At 39.0% G+C, this 23,142-nt stretch overlaps 1 protein-coding gene across 1 annotated transcript in view; it reads left to right on the top strand.

The window, feature by feature from the left end:
* Positions 1-258: 258 nt before the first annotated feature.
* EEIG2 (EEIG family member 2) overlaps positions 259-23,142 on the top strand; it is a 100,922-nt gene continuing 78,038 nt past the window's right edge. Inside the window, exon 1 of the mRNA XM_061186240.1 lies at positions 259-398. Within this exon, the coding sequence (XP_061042223.1) occupies positions 259-398 (140 nt within the window). The remainder of the gene's footprint in view (positions 399-23,142) is intronic.

Raw genomic sequence — 23,142 nt, 5'->3', positions numbered from 1 at the left:
TCAGGCGAGCTGCAGCACGACCGCTCCCCGTGGGTGGGCGGGGTCCGCGCCGCGGCAGCCGCCGCGCTCCGGCCCGGGCTGCCGCGAGAGGAGGCGGCGGCGGCGGCGGCACCGGCCCCGGCGGCGCCCTCACGCGCAGCTCGCAGCCCCGGCCATGGGGCTGGGCGGGCCCGCGGCTCGGCCGAGTTGAAGCGGCGGCGCCGGCCCGCGCGCCCTTTGGGGCCGCCCCCGCACCCCGCTCGCCGGCGTCTGGCTCTCATGATGATGAAGAAGAAGAAGTTTAAGTTTAAGGTGGACTTCGAGCTCGAGGAGCTCTCCTCGGTGCCCTTCGTCAACGGGGTCCTCTTCTGCAAGATGCGGCTGCTGGACGGCGGCAGCTTCACCGCCGAGTCCCCCAGGTAACGCGCCGGCCGCTGCTCCCGAGCAGCTGCGCCCTCGCCTGCCCCGCAGGGGCTTGTTGGATGGGCAGCATCTCTTTCCGTGGCCCATTTGCTCCAGGAGGGCGGCCAGCCTCGTGAGCTCTTCTTTCTCTAGGGACCCGTCTGAGATCGGTCAGGAGTGTATCGATCTGCACAAAGTGCTTCGCAAATGGGTTCTCGGCTGGGGTAAGCCACCTGTGCTCGTGATTCCAGATGGTTCCTGGTATCTGCTCTTCCCTCCTAAATTCTCTTGGAATGGGAGCGATGGTCAGAAGGGCGAGGATGCTTCTGGTTTCTCTTCAGACCTTTCCATATTTGTGAGATGCAAAGTGGAACTTGAGCTGTTGTTAAAACAAAAATAACCCAAACTGCTCGAGTTCCAAGAGCGCCCGCTCAAAACCGAAGCCTGTGCTTTTAGCCTTTCTTCTTCTCCGTGTTGGTTACTGGAGGGCGCTGGAGTCCAGGATGAGGCCGGGGTAGGCCTGGTCAGGCTTGAGTCAAGTGTTCCCTGGCACAGACAGGACAACAGTTTGTGCCTCATCTCAGAGCTGCGTGTCCACTTACGCCCTAACACAAACTGAATTACCCGTCTTGAGGTGACCGCTAGTGGCTCTCAGTGGAGAGGACTTAGAACCAGAAGGAGAGCCCAGGCCCTGCTCTCATTTTGAAATGAGCCCCTGGGCACTCTCAGGGAGTGTCGTTGGCAGGTTACAGAATGAAGTCAGGAGTGGTAGTGTTCCTTGAGTCATTTCAGGGGTATTTTGTAGGTTGACAGATCTCTCATAGGGGTAAATGTTCCTTAAGAAAAGAGAAAATTTGCGGAATTTTTAAAAATGAACTTTTAAGTTCCTGAGATCAAGGAATAAGGCTCATAGTTAATGCTTATTTTGCTTAGATGTGCTGTTCATGCACTTCATTTTTACCCTAAAAAATATTCTGCTTTCCTTTTATCTGTCATCCCTATTAATAATGTAAAGGAAATAATGTCCATGGGTTGTGGAATTGGGACCAGAAAATTGTCCGCAGTGGCAATATTGAAGCCTATGAGAGCCAAAAAATGTAAATGTCTAGTTGGCCAAAGCAAAGGACGTATGAAGCAATACTGATTCTCAGAATTAAAAAAAAAAAAAAAAAAAAAATCAGCTGAGTATAGTTTTTTAGATTAAACTATGATGACACATCTACACAGTCATTTTTAACACATTGGTAAGAGAACACTGTAACTCAGAATGGTTGAGCAAATATTGTACCAGCTCTTAAGGTGCTGAAGTCCAAAGCCAATTCTTGAATGTTCTGTAGGTGCAAATGACAGTCTTACCCTGTTCTGTGGCAAAGTCCCACCCACCACTCTGGCAGTTATACCAGCTCTCCTGGGCCAGTGGTGACACCTGGTGGTCAGGGTACTTCCCTGCTCCCTCCTTTCTCCCTCAGATTATTGGTTTGGCTTGCTTATAAATCAGTTATTCTGGTGTTGCACAGTCATTTATTCAGCAAATAGGTATAGGCTAAACCCTTTAAATATCATATTTAATTCTCACAGCAAGCCTATGAGGTAGGGATCCCCATTTTGTAGATGAATAAACTGAGATTCAGCATAACTAACTTTCCCAAGGTCCCCACATCTGGTAGGTGAAATGCCAAAATTCTAATACAAGTCTCCCTAATTTCAAGCAGATTGATGCCATATAAAGGAGAAAATTGTGTGTTGTGCTGAAGAGGGAGCTTCCCAATGGTTTTAACAAGCAAGGGGTGTAATTTGATTTGGAATTTGCAAGATTGGAAAGGAAAAAGCAGAGTATCCTGTATTAAATTTACCCCTTTTTCTTCCAACTAAAATGTGACTTTAATCAAAGTCAGTTAGGTTAGGAGTAGTGCTCTGTATAACCAACCAAACAACACCCATATAGTTTGGAGGGAAGTGATTCATAAGAAGGAGCATGTTCCTTACTAGGTACAGGTAGTTGGTGTAAAGCTAAGACCAAGATTTTGGAATGAGGTGGATCTGAACCTAAATCCTAGCTCCACCATGGCAAACCTGGGTCGGTTACTTAGCCTCTCCAAGCTTCCATCTATAAAATAGAAACCATCACTGGCTTATGGGGGTGTTGTGAGGACTTAGTAAGACAGTGCATCTAAGACAGCTACCACAGTGCTCTGGTACCAACTGGCATTTAAAAAGAAGACAAGGAGCTTGTCTGAAAGGGTTTGCTTCCTTTACATGTTATACTTAATTTTTTTCTCCTGGCGACTATGAAAGTATTTATTTCAAAAAGATACCTCATTTTAGAAGAAAACAGAAAGAAAACCAGAAATACCTAAGGATGTGAATTATTTAAAGATTGCATAACTTAAGGCAGAAATGTAGAGAACAAACGTATGGACACCAAGGGGGGGAAAGGGGAGGTGGGATGAATTGGGAGATTGGGATTGACGTATATACACTAATATGTATAAAATAGATAACTAATGAGAACCTGCTGTATAGCACAGGGAACTCTACTTAGTGCACTGTGGTGACCTAAATGGGAAGGAAATCCAAAAACCAGGGGATATATGTATACATATAGCTGATTCACTTCGCTGTACAGCAGAAACTAACACAACTTTGTAAAGAAACTATTCTGGGACTTCCCCAGTGGCGCAGTGGGTAAGAATCCACCTGCCATTGCAGGGGACACGGGTTCGATCCCTGGTCCGGGAAGATCCCACATGCCGCGGAGCAACTAAGCCCGTGGGCCACAACTACTGAGCCTGCACTCTAGAGCCCGCGAGCCACAACTACTGAGCCTGCGTTCCGCAACTACTGAAGCCCAGGAGCCTAGAGCCTGTGCTCCGCAGCAAGAGAAGCCACCGCAATGAGAAGCCCGCGCACCGCAACGAAGAGTAGCCCCTGCTCGCCACAACTAGAGAAAGCCCATGTGCAGCAACGAAGACCCAACACATCCAAAAATAAATAAAATTAAATCTTTAAAAAAGTAAAAAAATAAAGCAACTATGCCCCAATAAAAAAAAATTTTTTTTAATGGCATTTAAGTTTTAAGTGTTTAAAAAAAAAATTGGCATAACTTTTCATTCTTGGGTACCAGTCTAGGCAGTGCATCTCTAAATAAATGCTAGATTTTAATTTTTTAAAAAATCACCTGTACCTCTCATAAATCAAATATAGTTAACACTTAACATTTCTCCCATAAAAATATGCAATGAACTACACAGAAAAGGGTTAACTTAGCAGGCCCAAGACTGCTTTCCTGAGAAAGGCCTGTTTACAGTGTTTTTGCTGGCATCTGGGAACCTGAATGTTCAGCAGTTGGCTACACTGACATCAAACTTTAGAGTGGCTCATTGTGCCTAGACTACAGTGTGATTTGTGCCGAATACTTTCTGGGAGTCTGGAATTTTGGCCTGTTCTAGGCAGAGGGTGCCTACGTGACCAGCCCAGAGGTGCCTATGTGGGGGGAGGGTACCCTTAGGTACTGCATCTCTAATGAGTTTCCTTGGTAGACACATGTGTTGTCACAATTTGATGTTGGAGAAATTGTGTTCTGGATGACTCCACTGAGAAAGAACTCTTGGAAGCTTGCACTTGGTTTCTGAGGACTTTGTTCTGTGCCCCTTTCTCCTTTGCTGATTCTGCCTTGTATCGTTTTGCTGTAGTACCTGTACGATACATCTTAGACACGGGTATGACTATATGCTGAGTCCTGTGAGTCCTCCTAATGGATCACTGAACCTGGGGGTGGTTGTGGGGACCGCTGATGCATGAACCTATGTAAAAGAATAATTCATTTTGTTAAAGAAAAGCCTTGGAGGTACATAGCAAATTATAAATATATTTAAATATATTTTGTTTTGTGCGAAAACTAAAGATGAAGATCATTCATTGTTTACCAAATATTAATTGAGCATTTACCAAGTTTCTAGCTGCCTGTCAAGGGCAACAAATGTAAGTACAACAAATATAAAGGCCTATAAGGCAATTACCTCTACTTAATGAAATTAGATCATACATGGATAATTGCTTGGTGATAGGAGGCAGTATGATTTAGTGCCTAATCAGTGGGTCACACAATATGTGAGTGTTGTTGAAATTCTGAAGGTAAAGAGTTTGCTTACAGCTGTAAAGGTTACTGAAAACCACATCAGCTTTTCAGTTGTGCATGCTGGAAGGATGAAGTGGCGTTGACAAGAAAGTGTGGGTGGGAGGACTGACTGAGCAAGTTGGCAATAGGAGTTGGTGATAGATCAGCTTGACTGCTGAGAGAGTTCACATTAAACTTCTAGCAGAAGATAGAGACATTGAATGCAATTATAAAGATTTACTTTCCACTGCTTATAGGATAAAAGTCAATCTAATTACTCCAGTAAAGATGTTAAAAAAAAAAAGTCAATCTAAGATTCTTGCGCTAGGTTGTAATGTAATTAAAGTGGTGTTTAAGCTGGCTGGTGGGCTGATGCTGTTTGGATTCAAATGGGGATAGATTAGAAATGAGGAGACAAATTAAGAGTCTATTAAAATAACCCAGGCAGAAGTGAATAAGAACCTGAACTTGGAGGCTTCTCATGGAAGTAAGTGATGAAAATGCTATGACAGATGCCTTGATGACATGACAGAGTAAAGAAGTCAGGAAGAATCTTTGTTTTGTTTTGCAAGGGGAATATACATATCGTTGGGGAGGTATGAGGAGGTCAGTTATATGTTTAACATACTACATTTAGTGACAGCCTGATAAGCAGTTGGAGACATATTTACTGTGGATTTCTTAGTTCTGGTCTATTGTAAGTAAGCCTGCTTACTGGATTTTTCATCTAAAATTTCCTTACACCGTTTTGCCCTTTTAAAGATTATTAATGAAAATTAATCTTAGAAGGATCCAGTTTCTCCTGGTAAGGTGTATCCAGTGAAGATGTTAGAAAAAAAATAAAGACTTAAAAGGTATTTATTTGTATACCGTATGCTAACACATATATATGGAATCTAAAAAAAAATGGATCTTAAGAACTTAGGGGCAGGACAGGAATAAAGACGCAGACATAGAGAATGGATTTGAGGACACGGGGAGGGGGAAGTGTAAGCTGGGACGAAGGGAGAGGGTGGCATTGACATATATACACTACCAAATGTAAAACAGATAGCTAGTGGGAAGCAACCGAATAGCACAGGGAGACCAGCTTGGTGCTTTGTGACCACCTAGAGGGATGGGATAGGGAGGGTAGGAGGGGATATGGGGATATATGTATACATATAGCTGATTCACTTTGTTATACAGCAGAAACTAACACAACGATGTAAAGAAATTATACTTCAATAAAGATGTTTAAAAAAGGTATTTATATGTAATAAATGTTATTTAAAAGGTCAGATTTTTACATACGATAGTTAATAAAACACTCAGAAAATACATTGTATGATTATAATAATCTAATAAACTGAAGCCAAATTATTGCCTAATAAAATATTTTTGAAGACCTTTCAAAAAGACAGAATGTTACATTAAAATCTTTTCAGAGCACTCTTCCTTTGTAAAAGCATTCAAATCACTTTAGAGGTTTACTAAGACTATCAGAACAAGCTTAATAATTTCTGGTCTGCTTTAATAAATATAATGAGAAAATTTTCCTGCTTTTTTTAGGATTTCCAAGTTTGCTTTATTTTTTTCATCTTTTTTTGTGCTCATAGCTAAATACTTTTCTAAGGTTCACGTGAGCTTGTGGCAGAAAACCACATGTGAATTCAGGGAGTATCTGGGAAGCTTATGAGCATATCTGTGTTGGATCTTTTACTTTGTGAACAAGTTGAAGGCATTTTTTTCTCTTTGGCCGGAGTATCTTCATGTTTCCAAGATTTTAGTTCACTGCACATTGTGTACTTCTTTTTAGTAACTTTTTTCCTTATTGCAAAAATAACACATATTCATGTGGAAAACTTACAAAATAGAAAAGCAAAAAGAACAGAAATTGCATATAAATGAACCAGCTAGAGATAATCACTATTATTATTATTTTGATGTATAACCTTGGAGTCTTTATTGATCCATACACACACATATATATACACACACACCCTCCACACACACTTATCACATACTTTTTTAAAAAAAACCAAAGTGGGATCATACTATACCTATTTTTTTTCATTTAATGTATCTTCCCATATCATTAAGTATTCATTTACAGACTTATTTTTAATAGATGCATACTATTCCATTGTATGGCTTTCCATGGTTTGCTGAACAAAGCCCCTTTTGAAATAGTCTTTCTTCTTTGCTTTCTTTTTTATTAACATTTTTATAAACACACTAAATTGAGCATCCTTAAAGATATGCACATCATTGTTATTTTTTTAGGATTCACACTTAGAAATGGAATTATTGAGTCAAAGGGCAGTTTTAAGGCTTTTGATATATGTATATTATTAACTTGCCCTTTGATACATTAAATTGACTTTTTTAAGATGAAAAAATTACTAATAAGTAGCAAATACAAAAAATAATGCTGTTTGACCATATGGCACAAAATTATTTATACCCTGACCAGAAATGAGGTCATCTATTAACATTATTATAATAGCTATAAAAATGGTAGCTAACACTTAATTGAGCTAGTACTTTTTAAAAAGTAGCTAGCACTTTGCCCATGTGTCAGGAACTTTTCTAAGCCTTTACAGCCTCAAAATACTCCTAGGAGGAAGGTACTATTATTGCATTATCACTATTATTACTACTGCTATTACTCTCATTTTATACCGGAGGAAACAGAAGCCCAAAGAGGTGCTGAAAGGTAACACAGCTAGTAAGTGGCAGGGCAGGGAGGCAGTCTGGCTCCAGGGTATGCTCTTAATCACAAAACTCTGTTGCCTCTCAAATTTTATGTTACATGTTTTCTCATTCTTATGTTTTAACAAAACAGTAGATAAATGTATATAGTATGACTTTTTCTGAATGCTAGTCTCAGAAAACTGGTTCCAATGTGTGACACCACTAAACAAGTCATTAGACCTGGCCCCTTTAGATTTGCCCAAAGTTACTGTATATGAAAGATGAGAAACATAGAACTCATGCACGTACTGTTTTTTTCAAGGTGTGACTTTCCAGTTGTAAGTTCTCAAAATTGTTTCATTACTGGATTGTTGTACCTTGTAAAACTGTTATTAATGCCATTTTACACTAGTAAGTTAATAGTCACTATTGTATGTCTAGGCCTTGCACACTAGGCAGTTTATAAATATTTATTGAAAGAATGCAGATATTTGGAGAAAGGATCTGTTGTAGCTTTGCTAGGAATGACAAATACACAGAGATTCCCAAATTAAATACATGGGGAAGTCATATGGGGAAGTATATGCTGTTCTATGTACACAGCTTATAAAGAATTAATGTTCAATTTGGGGTGTCAGCCTTTGAGGGATATTATCAAGTAGAGATCCAGGGAACTGTATTAAGATTCTGAGGAATCCCGAATTGTGTTCATAACAGGAGACTGGGGTGAGTCTCAAGGGAAGATGATGGTGTTCAAATACTAAAAATTGAGCATGTATACATGTATATTTTACATTCCTAATATTATGTATTACAGAATCCTTTTTATAGATGTGTTCCTTCCTGTTGGGTTAGGATATAGATCAAGTTCTGTAACACATATATTTGAAAAATAACAAGTGGCTTAAACTAGGTAGAAATTTATTTCTCTCACATATAAAGCCCAAGCTGATGTGGTGGCTCTGACCCGTCAGGTTATCAGGGGCCCTGACTCTTTATCTGGTTGCTCTGTTAGGCCCAACCAGATATTGTTCTCATCCCCAGGGACTAAGTTGGCTCACCCCGCGTCCGAATTCCAGCCACTGGGAAGGAGGAAGGGGGAAGGGGAGGTCCTTTTTGCTCACAGCCTGTTGACCAGAACTTGAGCACGAGGACACATCCAGCCCCAAGGAAGGATGAGAAATGTCGTCTTTGCTGGCTGTCCCTGTGCCCAGCAAAAGATTCAGTTACGATAAAGAGAAGGGGAAGACGGTTATCAGAGGACAGTTAGCCTCTGCCACTCCTCTCTTTTAGAGAAGAGAAAGTTGATCTGCAGAAAAGCAACACAATTTGTTCAAGATCACACGTCAATTAAATGAAAGATATCTGAAAGACTGTCCCATAAAGAGGGAATAGACTTACGCTGGGTACATCAGAGGAGAGAACAGGACCAGTGGGGAAATGTTAAAGATGGCATGTTTTTATTCAATATTATAACAAAAGATAATCTGTAACATTTAAAAGAAGACGGTACTTAGTGAATAGGCTACCTTGTCCATTTGTCAGGAATGTTATCCTTCATTAGAAGGATGGGTGACCTAGGTGATTCTTAAGGCCCTTGCTAACTCTAGGTTTTCTATGATTAAGCTTTCAATTTTATTTCCTAATACTGCTCTTTCTAAACCTCCCATTTTAGCCAAGACTGGTCAGTTTTTTTAGCCAAATATGTGTGCATTTCTGTCTCCTTGTTACTCTCTCCTATTTCCACCTCTTCTTTACCATTGTTTTAGTTGATTGAAATTCCAAACATTCTTCAAGATCTAGAGCAAATGTCTCATCAGCTTTATGCCCACATCTGTCCCAGCCTACAATCCACCCGCTGCTTTCCTCCAACACTTACTTCACACACTATGTCCTTAATAAATATTCGTTGTTTGTTGAATGAACGAAATCTTTTTCCATCGTCCCTACTATGATTTCACCTCTTACTCAATTCCTGTACTTCTTGTTTCTACCATTCATTTCACCCAAATTTGTTCTTTTAATTACCTATAAAAATTTTCCATACAGTGTAAAATTTACAGTAGTAGAAATAAATACAAGAAAAGGTAGGAAGAAGTGTTTAACTGTTTTTTTTTTTTTTTTCGGAGGGGGTGGGTCAGGGGAAGTGTCATGGAAGATAAGTTTTTAGCAAGGTTTCGAAAAACGTCTAGCTGGAGAAGGAGATGGAACAGTAGAAGGAACAGTACACACAGCGGCAAGGAACAGCAGCATGGTGTGTGCTGGAAGTACTGTGGGTATAGTGGTCTATTACTGCTGCCACATAAAGAGCAGGAGAGAGTGGTCATTTCGCGGAGTCTGGGCTTGCTTGGATACTCAAGCATCTAGGGAACCAAGAGCAAAGGAGTGACTTATGCAGAGTTAGTAGGTTAGCTTAGGTAGGGCTGGAATTTAAGAGAATTCTCATCTGATGACCTTAGCTTTCTCAGTAGGAGCCAAAAAAGATGAAGTGAGGGATATGAGGATAGTGATAAAAAATCAGAAAAGCTTCTATAAGGAATGAGAGAAGCAGCTGACCAAAGACAAGGCCTAACTGAAATTTAGAACATGAATTTTAGTGATGGCAACATGCATGTTCCTGCATCTTTCTCTAGAGAAAGTCTAGAGAGTAGGCAAGGTCCAGGGTATAGGTGTTACTGAAATGGTATGAGGATAGGCATAGGGCAAAGAACTCTGGGTCTAGGGTGTTAGGTTATTTGCATGGTGTTAAAATAGCCAGTATGATTGCAGGTGATGGAGTGAAGAGAGAGAGAGAGAGGGAAAGGTACTTCTGTGTGACATTAACTAGGAGAAGAGTGTGACATAGCCATATGTCATGTGTCTCAAGCTGAAAGTAAAAGAGTTAACAGCCTGTCAGTGGCACTGAGGAGTTAGGAAAATGCCATCGCTGCCTCCTGTGGGAGATGGGGGTGGAGAACACTACCCCCTATAGAGCTTCAACACAAGTAGTGTGCTCGCGAGCTAGCCAGGTTTCACTTAGGCAGTGAGTAGACTGCTGGTGAAGAGGTTGAGAATGTAGTTTGTTCAACCCTGGAACCAGGGTTTCAGGTGGTGTGGTAGAATGAGTTGGGAAAGAGAGCAGCAACAAAGAATGAATCAGGGTGAGGAAGAAAAGAACTGTAGGAAAGAGCAGTCTGGAGATTTAGGGAGAATAGGTGACCAGGACTTGCACTAGAGTCTTTTCCTGTGGATTACAGGGATGAAAAATATACATAGAACTGAATGGCCTTAAGATTTCCAATATGGATATAAAATAATTTAGTGTCATATCTAAGGCGCAGGTGATACAAGACAGGTTCTCCAGCTGCTACTGCTAGGAGAGCAAGAATGAGATCATGTTAAGTCGTGCCTTTCACTTCCTAGGAGTCCTTGCCTCCTTTTATCGGCTGTGTCTCTTTCTGTCTCACACCCTCCACCTACAAATTTAATCTTCATCCTCACTAATCTTTTCACACTCATTTTGGAGAACAAAATATTCTTCTTTCTGTTCAGTGCCAACCCATTTCCCTATCTTTGATCCCATATCCATTTAACTTCCCTTTCTCTCTCTCTGTACAGTTCTGATCCAAACTTTATGAAAGAATGATCTGCATTTGCTGTCTCTTAAACATTCCTCCTCTCCCCTCAAACTCATACTCTGACTTCCACCCCACCACTCAGGGGAAACTGTCCTTGCTCATATCATCAGCCATTCTAATATCTAGTCATTATCTTCTCATTTGTGCCTTTGTGCTCTATTCAGAATTCTGTGATCATTACCTGTTTCTTGAAACTTGCCTATCTTGGCTTCCAAGAACTTTCTTCTCCACTTTACACTCCCACTTCTCTGATTCCTTCACTGAATTCTCTGAGGGCACTTCTACCCACCCTCTCTCCCTTTTTTTTTTTTTTTAATAAACTTTACTTTTAGAGCAGTATTAGGTTAGCAGCAAAATTGAATGAAAGCACAGAGAGTTCCCATGTACCCCTGCCTGCGTGAGTGTACACACACACAGAGCCTCCCCTGTTATTAACATCCCACACCAGAGTGGTACATTTGCTACAATTGATGAACCTACATTGACACATCATTATCACCCAAAGTCTGTGGTTTGCATTAGGGTTCACTCTTGGTGTTATATATCCTATAGGCTGTGACAAATGTATAACGATGTGTACCCACCATTATAGTGTCATACAGAATAGTTTCGGTGCCATAAAAATCTTCTGGGTGCAACTTATTCACCCCTCCCTCCCCCTAACCCCAGGCAACTACTGTTATTTTTACTGTCTCCATAGTTTTGCCTTTTCCACGATGTCATATAGTTGGAATCATACAGTAGGTAGGCATCATCAGTAGATAGGCTTCTTTCACTTAGTAATATACATTTAGATTTCTCCCATGTCTTCATGGCTTGATAGCTTGTTTCTTTTTCACACTGAATAATATTCTGTTATCTGGATGTACCATACTTTATCCATTCACCTACCATTCACTGTGTGATTCCACTTATATGTGCTACCTAGAGTGGTCAAATTCACAGAGATAGAAAGTAAAATGATGGTTGCCAGGGGCTGAGGGGAGGGAGCATTGGGGAGTTGCTGTTCAGTGGGTACAGAGTTTCAGTTTTACAATATGAAAGGGGTTCTTGGAGATTTGGTGCACAACAATATGAATGTACTTGAAGCTGTTGAACTGTGCACTTGAAAATGGCTAAGATAGTAAATTTTGTAATTTTTTCCACAATTATTAAAAATGAATAAATATCTTACACTCTTCCCCCAATTTTTATTAGGCCAAGCCAATTATTTACATGTTAATATATTCAAGTAAAGTGAATTAGTATTAAAAAGAAAGTTTTCTCTCTCTTTTTTTTTTAAATTAATTTATTTTATTGATTTTATTTTTGGCTGCATTGGGTCTTCGTTGCTGTGTGCAGGCTTTCCCTAGTTGAGGCAAGCGGGGGCTACTCTTCATTGCAGTGCGAGGGCTTCTCATTGCCGTGGCTTCTCTTGTTGCGGAGCACGGGCTCTAGGTGCACAGGCTTCAGTAGTTGCGGCACAGGGGCTCAGTAGTTGTGGCTTGCGGGGGTCTAGAGTGCAGGCTCAGTAGTTGTGGCGCATGGGCTTAGTTGCTCCACAGCATGTGGGATCTTCCCGGACCAGGGCTCAAGCCCGTGTTCCCTGCATTGGCAGGCGGATTCTTAACCACTGTGCCACCAGGGAAGTCCTGAAAGTTTTCCTTTTTTTTAACTTTGTAATTTAGAGACATTTTGCCCTGAATTTTCTGCAAATTCAGGGCAAAACGAGCATTGATGAGTCCGTTCAGTCATTCTACCAACTAATATGATTTAACAAAATATAGACATATTGGCTTATTTGGTAATTAATTTTTATTTAACAGTTTTAAGAAAGTCCCTCTTTTTTCCCCCTACTTGTGTTTCTGCTTATTTAAGTCATTATTTTTGCTCATTATATGTCTTGAGATATATCTTATTTGTTGCTCATCAACAAATGTCAGCATTTATTGATAAAATTATCTCTAGTTTATCTTTTATTAAGTATAGTACCTTGAAGATAAGTTTGTTCTGTGAAAATAGTATGTATGATGCTTACTTACATCTTTTGCATGAGCTCTTTTCATGATCTCAAATGATATATTCTTCACAATAATCATTACTGTAAACATTGTTATAAAATATATTTTTTACCATCCAGGAGCCTGCACTTTATTGGGAGATACTACCATATATTAAATGCAATATAGGGCAGAGTGACAAAGGCTATATGTAGTAAGTGTACAAATAAAATTGTTATGGCAGTTGAAAGGAGGAATGGAGCTATTAATTCTGAGAAAGTAGGGAAGACTCCTTAGAACAGGCGGCATGCGAGCTGAGCTTTGAAAGATTAGTAGGATTTAACCAGTAGGGGGGAAATGGGATGAAAATGTCAGACATTTTGACTCTGATAATGTTTTGACTTGTGTTTATTATCAAAAACTATCTTTAAGAGTGGTACATCAATACTGTATCTTCATTAGAAAGCATTTTCTAGTGCAATGCTTTAGAAAACAGACTGGCAATTCCTCAGATGTTAAACAGTTACCATATGATCTGGCAATTCCACTAATGTACCCCAAAAGAAATGAAAACATATCAACACAAAAACTTGTTCAATTAACACTTGAACAAAACAGGGGTCGGGGGTAGGAGCACTTGCCTGATGCACAGTGAGGCCAAACAAACTGAAAAGTCAGACTTTGGAGCATTTGGAGCAGAGAAAGGTTTATTTCAGGACCATTTAAAGGCAAAGTGAGGGAGGAGCGTGGTTAGTTGTTGCAAACTTCTTGGTGAAGGAATCCTTTGTTCTTGCAGCTGTCCGGGTAGGTCAGGTCATGATCTTCCTGTAAACCTGCAACAAAACAAATATTATTCTCTGTTCTACAACTTTTTATCTCTGTATGAATGGACTCTTAAAGGTCAGAGCCCTGAGAATAGGCTATCCTGTATATTTCAGACTATAGGCAACATTCTTTTACAAAAGGTTCAGAGCCAGCATGACTAAGCACAGGCAACAGAGCACAAAGGTTAAAGCAAAGGGAATAAATCTAATGAGTCAGATTTGTTCTTCCCTATTACACGCCGACTCTCCATGCAGTCAAGTCCATTTATCTTAGTCGGCCCTCCTTATCAGAAATTCTGTATCTGTGGTTCCACATTCGAGGATTCAACCAGCCATGGATTGTGTAGTACTGTAGTATTTACTATTGAAAAAAATCCGTGTATTAGTGGACCCGTGTGGTTCAAAACCATGTTGTTCAAACTGTACATGAATTTTCATAGCATTATTTATAATAACCAAAAATCCGAGACAACCCCATTGTCTGTCAGCTGAGGAATGGGTAAATAAAATGTGGAATATCCATACAGTGGAATATTTTGGCAATACAAAGAAAGAAAGTACTGATACATGCTACAACATGGATGAAACTTTAAAACTTCATGCTAAGGGAAAGAAGCCAGTCACAAAAGACCACATATTTTATGATTCCATTTATATGAAATGTCCAGAATAGGCAAAGTCTACAGAGACAGAAAATAGATTAGTGGTTGCCTAGGATTGGGAGGTTGGAGGGAAATGGGGAGTGACTACTCATGGTATGAGATTTTTTTTGGAGGTGATGAAGATGTTCTCAGATTGATTGTGGTGGTGGTTTCGCACTCCGTGAATATATTAAAAACCATTGAGTTGTACATTTTAAATGGGTGAATTGTATAGTATGCGAATTATGTTTCAATAAGGCTATCTAAAAAAGCATTTTCTGACAAAACTGCATTAAGCCAATCTAATTAACTCCTTGGATAATTTTCTATACCAGTTTATTCTTTTATTTAACAAATATCTGTTGAGTGTCTACTATGTGCCAGGCACTGTTGCAGGCATTTGAACTATTTCTATTATTTTTCACTTCAGTCCTTTTTTTTTTTTAAATAAATTTATTTATTTATTTATTTATTTAGGCTGTGTTGGGTCTTCGTTGCTGCACACGGGCTTTCTCTAGTTGCTGCAAGAGGGGGCTGCTCTTCGTTGTGGTGCGTGGGCTTCTCATTGCAGGGGCTTCTCTTGTTGCAGAGCACGGGCTGTAGGCACGTGCGCTTCAGTAGTTGTGGCTCACGGGCTTCAGTAGTTGTGGCTCACGGGCTCTAGAGCGCAGGCTCAGTAGTTGTGGCGCATAGGCTTAGTTGCTCCGCGGCATGTGGGATCTTCCCGGAACAGGGCTTGAGCCCGTGTCCCCTGCATTGGCAGGCGGATTCTCAACCACTGTGCCACCAGGGAAGTCTCCACTTCAGTCTTTATTTTATGAAATTATTTTCCTTGGTGTTTATTGTCTTCTCTGTATATTTTGGAATGAACATGAGTTATAAAACAAGTGTAACGTAATCTGTATAGTGGCTATTATTTTTATAAAGTCCAAATTTTCAGGATCAGATTTTACATTATCTAAATTCTGTTAAGAATTCTTAATTTTTGTGACAGTTTATAGTCAATAGCAGTCTTTATCGTGTGATATTTTAGCCAGTGAGTTGTTTTAGCTAATTTTATGTTTATTATTACTACCATTAATATTCATTATGAGTTGGATAAAAGACTTGTAGAATTTTTCTTTCTTAGCTAATCCAACAGAAAATTTTGAGCATTGCCTCCCACTCTGTATTATGGTTTAGGGATCAAAGATGTTCAGGGTCAATATGTCCTGCTTTGGGGTAGGAGAAAAACAGACCTGATAAACAGGAATACAGAACCATAAAAGTGGACGGTGTTGAGAACTTGGTGGCTAGGTGGTGGAGCGGAACAGAGAATGTTCGGGGCCTATAGTTAAGGACAAGACTGCACTGGGGGCCAGATTTTGGCAGGCCTTGGATGCCATTCGTGAAGACCAGGTTTTATTTTGTAGGCAATATGACCTTGAATCCCTCTTATTTTCTGATTCTAAAATTAATTCAATATCACTGTAGAACATTTGGAAAATACATAAAATTACAAAGAAGAAAATGTTACCTATCAGAGACAATTACTGTTAACATTTTGAAATATTCCCTTCCAGTTTCTTCCAATCCATTTTTATCCTGCTTTTTTCTTTTACTGAACATTATAATATACGCATTTTCCATGTTATTAAACACTTCAGCATGTTATTCTGATAATGCCATACGTAATATTCTTTCATGAATGTACTATAAGTTAATAATTCCTCTGTTTTAGATATTCCTATTTTTTCAATTTATTCCTTCTCTTCCCAATACTGAGCTCTCTCCTGTGAATATTTGAATGTGAGGTGCAAGCAAGGTCTGTGATGATGTGTGGTAGGCAGCTCTGAGTTTATATCTTAAACTGAGCATGGTAGTCACGATTTCTTTCATACCTAGATCTTAAGATAATCCACATGGACAAGATAATTAAAGCCCAGGATAGCATATAGAACAAAATGCAAGGGTCAGAGGATAGAACCTTGGTAGAAGAAGTCAAAATTAAGAAAAATGAGACCAAAACATTGGAGAGAATTTGGCATCACAGAAGCTAAACAAGAAAAAAACTTGACGGGGGGTAGGGTGTTCAGCCCTGCCATAGAGCGGAGAGATGGAATGGTGTGAGACCTGCTCTCTTTATTTGCCAATCGGCAAGTCTTTGGTGAACTTTTTTTTTTTAATTATTGAGGCATAATTGACATACAACATTATATTAGTTTTAGATGTACAACATAATAATTCAATATCTTTATATGCTGCAAAATGATCACCACAATCAGTCTAGTTAACATCCATCACCATACATAGTCACAAAAAAATTTTTTTTTCTTGGGATGAGAACTTTTAAGATCTACTCTCTTAGTAGCTTTCAAATATGCAATACAGTATTATTAACCGTAGTCACCATGACCTCATGACATTTATTTTATAACTGGAAGTTTGTACCTTTTGACCCCCTTTACCCATTTCACCCACCCACATATCAGTGAGATCATGCACTATTTGTCCATATGTCTCTGACTTGTTTCACTTAGCATAATGCCCTTAAGGTCCATCCATGTTGTCGAAAACGGCAATATTCTTATTCATGACTGAATAATATTCCATTGTGTGTGGGTGTGTGTGTGTAGGTATCTCACATTTTCTTTGTCCATTCATCCATCGATGGACACACAGGTTGCTTCCATATCTTGGCTATTGTAAATAATGCTGCAGTGAACATGGGGGGTGGGGGATGCAGATATCTTCTAGAGTTAGTGTTTCCTTTTCTTCCCCCTCCCCAGATAAACACCCAGAAATGTAATTGCTGAATCATATGGTAGTTCTGTTTTTGATTTTTTGAAGAACATCCTCACTATTTTCCATAGTGGCTCCACCAATTTACATTCTCACCAGCAGTGCACAAGGGTTCTCCTTTTTCAACATCCTCACCAACACCTATTTCTTGTCTTTTTGATGATAGCCATTCTAACAGGTGTAAGGTGATATCTCATTGTGGTTTTGATTTGCATTTCCCTGATGAATAGTGATTTTGAGCACCTTTTTGTGTACCTGTTGGCCATCTGTATGTCTTTGGAAGAACGTCCATTGAGATACTCTGGCCATTTTTCCATTTTTTAATTGGATTGTTTGTTTTTTGCTATTGAGTTGTATGAATTCTTAATATATTTTAGATATCAACCTCTTATCAGATATATGATTTGTAAATATTTTCTCCCATTCAGTAGGTTGCTCTTTCATTTTGTTGATGGTTCCTTTTGATGTGCAGAAGCTTTTTAGTTTGATGTAGTCCCACTTCCTTATTTTTGCTTTTGTTCCCTTTGCTTTTGGTGTTAAATACAAAAAATCAGGGGCAAGACCAATGACAAGGAGCTTACCACCTATGTTTTCCTCAGTAAGTTTTATGGATTCAGATCTTACATTCAGTTTAATTCAATTTGAGTTAATTTTTGTGTATGGTTTAAGATAGTGGTCCAGTTTCATTCTTTTGCGTGTGACTGTCCAGTGATGAACTTGAGAGAGTAGTTTCATTGGAGTCATAGGAGTAGAAACCAGGTTCCAAGGGGTTAGGGAGTGAGCAGGTGGTAAAGCAGCAGAAGCATTGTGTGTAATTGTTCTTTTGCAAAGTTTGTTAATGAAGAGAAGGAGAAAAGGAGAATTAGTTAAAATGGGGAAATCAGGAACAAACAATTTTATGTTTTTATTTTTAGGATAGAGATTTGAACATGATTATAGGTTGGGGCAAAGGAATAGTGTAAGAGAAAACAGGGATACAAATATTAAAAACAAACCCATGATTGAAAGTCTTTCTTTTGTCTTAAAGAAAAATATTTTGTTCTGTCCTGAAACCTGTTTACTGGTTTCAGAAGAAATTCTTAGGCCTTTCCTAATCAAATGCTATTTCCAAGCACTGTGGCTTAGAAACTAGCTTACACCCAAGACTTATTTTATCTTAATGAAATAATGAACTACCCATAGTACTGATTTTGGACTTTACATGTTTGCTTCATTTCATCATAGTGAATCATCACTAACATAGCATTAGAGTGAACTCATTTAGTGACATTTTCTTTCTAGTTACAATTTTATGTATTTCCTTGTTCATAGACTGCAGCCACATTTCAATAGCAATTTCTGGGAATTCTCTAGTGCTGTTGTTTAAACATAAAGTTATTAACATTTTATCTCCTATTGTTACCTTTTGAGGCCAATTCAGAGTCCCTTAAGGTTTTTTGGTTTGTTGTGGGTTTTTTTTAGTGTTTCCTCTGGGTACCATCTGGACATGAAGGTCTCCCCATTTTGGTAATTCCTTATGGTTAAGGATTGACTTCCAGAAAGTTCAAATGAGTATCTTACTTGAACAGTCCTGTGGACATTACTATTTACTCTATGTACAAGGCAGAAAAAAGTTTTAGAAATAACAGCCCCAGAAGGTAGTTAGAAAAGATTGTCCATTGTCCTTGCAGAAGAAGGTTGTTGTTTCCAAAATTGCTTGTAGGCTACATCCGTAAACAACGTTTTATAAGCAACCATAAGTTACCTTAATAATTTCTGTTAATGCATTTCTATTAATGGAAAAAATAAATCATTGCATTTTTAATGCAATGATAATATACATTTGTATGCATTTGTAATTATAATCATATAATAATATAATGTGATTATAATTATACTATAATATAATTATAATATAATTTGTCATGTAATATGCATTTGTAATTATATGCAGTTGAGAACTGTAAACTCTCTCATTATATTAATAAAGTAAGTCTTCCTGAAGCAATCAGGAACTCAGTAATAACTGCAGTATTAGCATTGACTATTTCCTAATTTGAGAAACTGTAAATTAGTACCAACTGATAGTAAGTCAAGAATCTGCTAAGGTTAACCCTTATAAAACCAGCACACAAAATAATTGAGAAGCTATGTAAAATATTTATTTCAATTTCTCTAACTCACCTACTCTGCTCCCACGGGTTTCCTTCCATGTGAGGAATGGTATCAGACATGTCAAGTAATGCGATGTGATGCATAAACGTGAAGTTTACACTGATTGTGATCAGAGTCAGCAGCAGATACCTCAGCAGGTCTGTGCTACTCAAGAAACATCCCACCGTATTCTCAGTACAGTCCTTTTATAGACAACCTCCTTGTAGTCTCATTTTTCCGTTGCTGCACAGATCTCTTCCAATCTATTCCCCAGACCTCCCTTCAAGTAGAGTTAGCTAGACTGTGTTGCTGTGCCTTTGATTTTAATTTACTTCACTTGCGTGAGTTTTTCCTCATTATTGTATCATTATCATTATTTTACAGATAACCAAGACAGCCAGAGTAGAGCCTTCATAGTACATTTTTAATATTATTTTGTGCTGTTTTGTCACATTCCAGCTGTGTCACTGGCTCATTTCACGCTGGATCTCAAGAATGTAAACATTCTGCAGTTTTCTCCTCCTTATCTATATCTCCAAATAGGTCGTCATGGCCTATGCATGGCCTTTGGAATTCACTATTTAATATTACTCTGCCAGAAAACCTCCTCTGATACTATAGAGCAGTGGTCCCCAACCTTTTTGGCACCAGGGACCGGTTTCATGGAAGACAGTTTTTCCACAGGGGTGGGGTGGGGGGGAAGGGGGGTTCAGTCAGTAATGTGAGCAATGGGAGCGATGGGGAGCAGCAGATGAAGTTTGCCCGCCGCTCACCTTCTGCTGTGTGGCCCAGTTCCTAACAGGCCATGGACTGACAGGTACCAGTCCGAAGCCTGGGGTTTGGGAACCCCTGCTATAGAGTTCCCTTTCAATAATTATACTTGTGAAAATACCAAAGGAGTACTTTTTTTTTTTAACATCTTTATTGGAGTATAATTGCTTTACAATGGTGTGTTAGTTTCTGCTGTATAACAAAGTGAATCAGCTATACATGTACATATATCCCCATATCTCCTCCCTCTTGTGTCTCCCTCCCACCCTCCCTGTCCCACCCCTCTAGGTGGTCACAAAGCACTGAGCTGATCTCCCTGTGCTATGCGGCTGCTTCCCATTAGCTATCTATTTTACATTTGGTAGTGTGTGTATGTCAATGCTACTCTTACTTCGTCCCAGCTTACCCTTCCCCCTCCCTGTGTCCTCAAGTCAATTCTCTACGTCTGCGTCTTTATTCCCGTACTGCCCCTAGGTTCATCAGAACCTTTTTTTTTTTTTTTTTTTAGATTCCATATATATGTGTTAACATATGGTATTTGTTTTTCTCTTTCTGACTTACTTCACTCTGTATGACAGACTCTAGGTCCATCCACCTCACTACAAATAGTTCAATTTCATTTCTCTTTATGGCTGAATAATATTCCATTGTATATATGTGCCACATCTTCTTTATCCATTCATCTGTCGATGGACACTTAGGTTGCTTCCATGTCCTGGCTGTTGTAAATAGTGCTGCAGTGAACATTGTGCTACATGACTCTTTTTGAATGATGGTTTTCTCAGGGTATATGCCCAGTAGTGGGATTGCTGGGTCGTATGTTAGTTCTGTTTTTAGTTCTTTAAGGAACCTCCATACTGTTCTCCACAGTGGCTGTATCAATTTACATTCCCACCAACAGTGCAAGAGGGTTCCCTTTTCTCCATATCCTCTCCAGCATTTATTGTTTGTAGATGTTTTGATGATGGCCATTCTGAGGTATCTACCCGGTATGACATGATACCTCATTGTAGATTTGATTTACATTTCTCTAATGATTAGTGATGTTGAGCATCCTTTCATGTGTTTGTTGGCAATCTGTATATCTTCTTTGGAGAAATGTCTATTTAGGTCTTCGGCCCATTTTTGGATTGGATTGTTTGTTTTTTTGATATTGAGCTGCATGAGCTGCTTGTAAATTTTGGAGATTAATTCTTCGTCAGTTGCTTCATTGGCAAATATTTTCTCCCATTCTGAGCATTGTCTTTCGTCTTGTTTATGGTTTCCTTTGCTGTGCAAAAGCTTTTAAGTTTCATTAGGTCCCATTTGTTTATTTTTGTTTTTCTTTCCATTTCTCTAAGAGGTGGGTCAAAAAGGATCTTGCTGTGATTTATATCATAGAGTGTTCTGCATATGTTTTCTGCTAAGAGTTTTATAGTGTCTGGCCTTACATTTAGGTCTTTAATCCATTTTGAGTTTATTTTTGTGTATGGTGTTAGGGAGTGTTCTAATTTCATTCTTTTACATGTAGCTGTCCAGTTTTCCCAGCAACACTTATTGAAGAGGCTGTCTTTTCTCCATTGTATATTCTTGCTTCCTTTATCAAAAATAAGGTGACCATATGTGCATGGGTTTATCTCTGCGCTTTCTATGCTGTTCCATTGATCTATAGTTCTCTTTTTCTGCCAGTACCATACTGACTTGATTACTGTAGCTTTGCAGTATAGTCTGAAGTCCTGGAGCCTGATTCCTCCAGCTCCGTTTTTCTTTCTCAAGATCGCTTTGGCTATTCAGGGTCTTTTGTGTTTCCATACAAATTGTGGAATTTTTTGTTCTAGTTCTGTGAAAAATGCCAGTGGTAGTTTGATAGGGATTGCATTGAATCTGTAGATTGCTTTGGGTAGTATAGTCATTTTCACAATGTTGATTCTTCCAATCCAGGAACATGGTATATCTCTCCATCCATTTGTATCATCTTTAATTTCTTTCATCCGTGTCTTATAGTTTTCTGCATACAGGTCTTTTGTCTCCTTAGGTAGGTTTGTTCCTAGGTATTTTATTCTTTTTGTTGTAACGGTAAATGGGAGTGTTTCCTTAATTTCTTTTTCTGGTTTTTCATCATTAGTGTATAGGAATGCAAGAGATTTCTGTGCATTAATTTTGTATCCTGCTACTCTACTAAATGCATTGATTAGCTCTAGTAGTTTTCTGGTAGCATCTTTAGGATTCTCTATATATAGTATCATGTCATCTGCAAACAGTGACAGTTTTACTTCTTTTCCAATTTGGATTCCGTTTATTTCTTTTTCTTCTCTGATTGCTGTGGCTAAAACTTCCAAAACTATTTTGATTAATAGTGGTGAGAGTGGGCAACCTTGTCTTGTTCCTGATCTTAGAGGAAATGGTTTCAGGTTTTCACCATTGAGAACGATGTTGGCTGTGGGTTTGTCATATATGGCTTTTATTATGTTGAGGTAGCTTCCCTCTATGCCTACTTTCTGGAGAGTTTTTATCATAAATGAGTGTTGAATTTTGTCAGAAGTTTTTTCTGCATCTATTGAGATATTCATATGGTTTTTATCTTTCAATTTGTTAATATGTTGTTTCACATTGATTTGCCTATATTGAAGACCCCTTGCATTCTTGAGATAAACTCCACTTGTTCATGGTGTATGATCCTTTTAATGTGCTGTTGGATTCTGTTTGCTAGTATTTTGTTGAGGATTTTTGCATCTATGTTCATCAGTGATATTGGCCTGTAGTTTTCGTTTTTTGTGACATCTTTATCTGGTTTTGGTATCAGGGTGATGGTGGCCTTGTAGAATGAGTTTGGGAGTGTTCCTCCCTCTGCTATATTTTGGAAGAATTTGAGGATAGGTGTTAGCTCTTCTCTAAATGCTTGTTAGAATTCGCCTGTGAAGCCATCTGGTCCTGGGCTTCTGTTTCTTGGAAGATTTTTAATCACAGTTTCAATTTCAGTGCTTGTGATTGGTCTGTTTATATTTTCTATTTCCTGGTTCAGTCTCGGAAGGTTGTGCTTTTCTAAGAATTTGTCCATTTCTTCCAGGTTGTCCATTTTATTGGCAGATAGTTGCTTGTAGTAATCTTTCATGATCCTTTGTATTTCTGCAGTGTCAGTTGTTACTTCTCCTTTTTCATTTCTAGTTTTATTGATTTGAGTCTTCTCCCTTTTTTTCTTGATGAGTCTGGCTAATGGTTTATCAATTTTATCTTCTCAAAGAA

Source organism: Eubalaena glacialis, chromosome 3 (assembly GCF_028564815.1).
Source record: "Eubalaena glacialis isolate mEubGla1 chromosome 3, mEubGla1.1.hap2.+ XY, whole genome shotgun sequence".
Lineage (NCBI taxonomy): Eukaryota > Metazoa > Chordata > Mammalia > Artiodactyla > Balaenidae > Eubalaena > Eubalaena glacialis.
The sequence above is the reverse complement of the archived record's forward strand: the minus strand, read 5'-3'. Positions and strand labels throughout refer to the sequence as shown.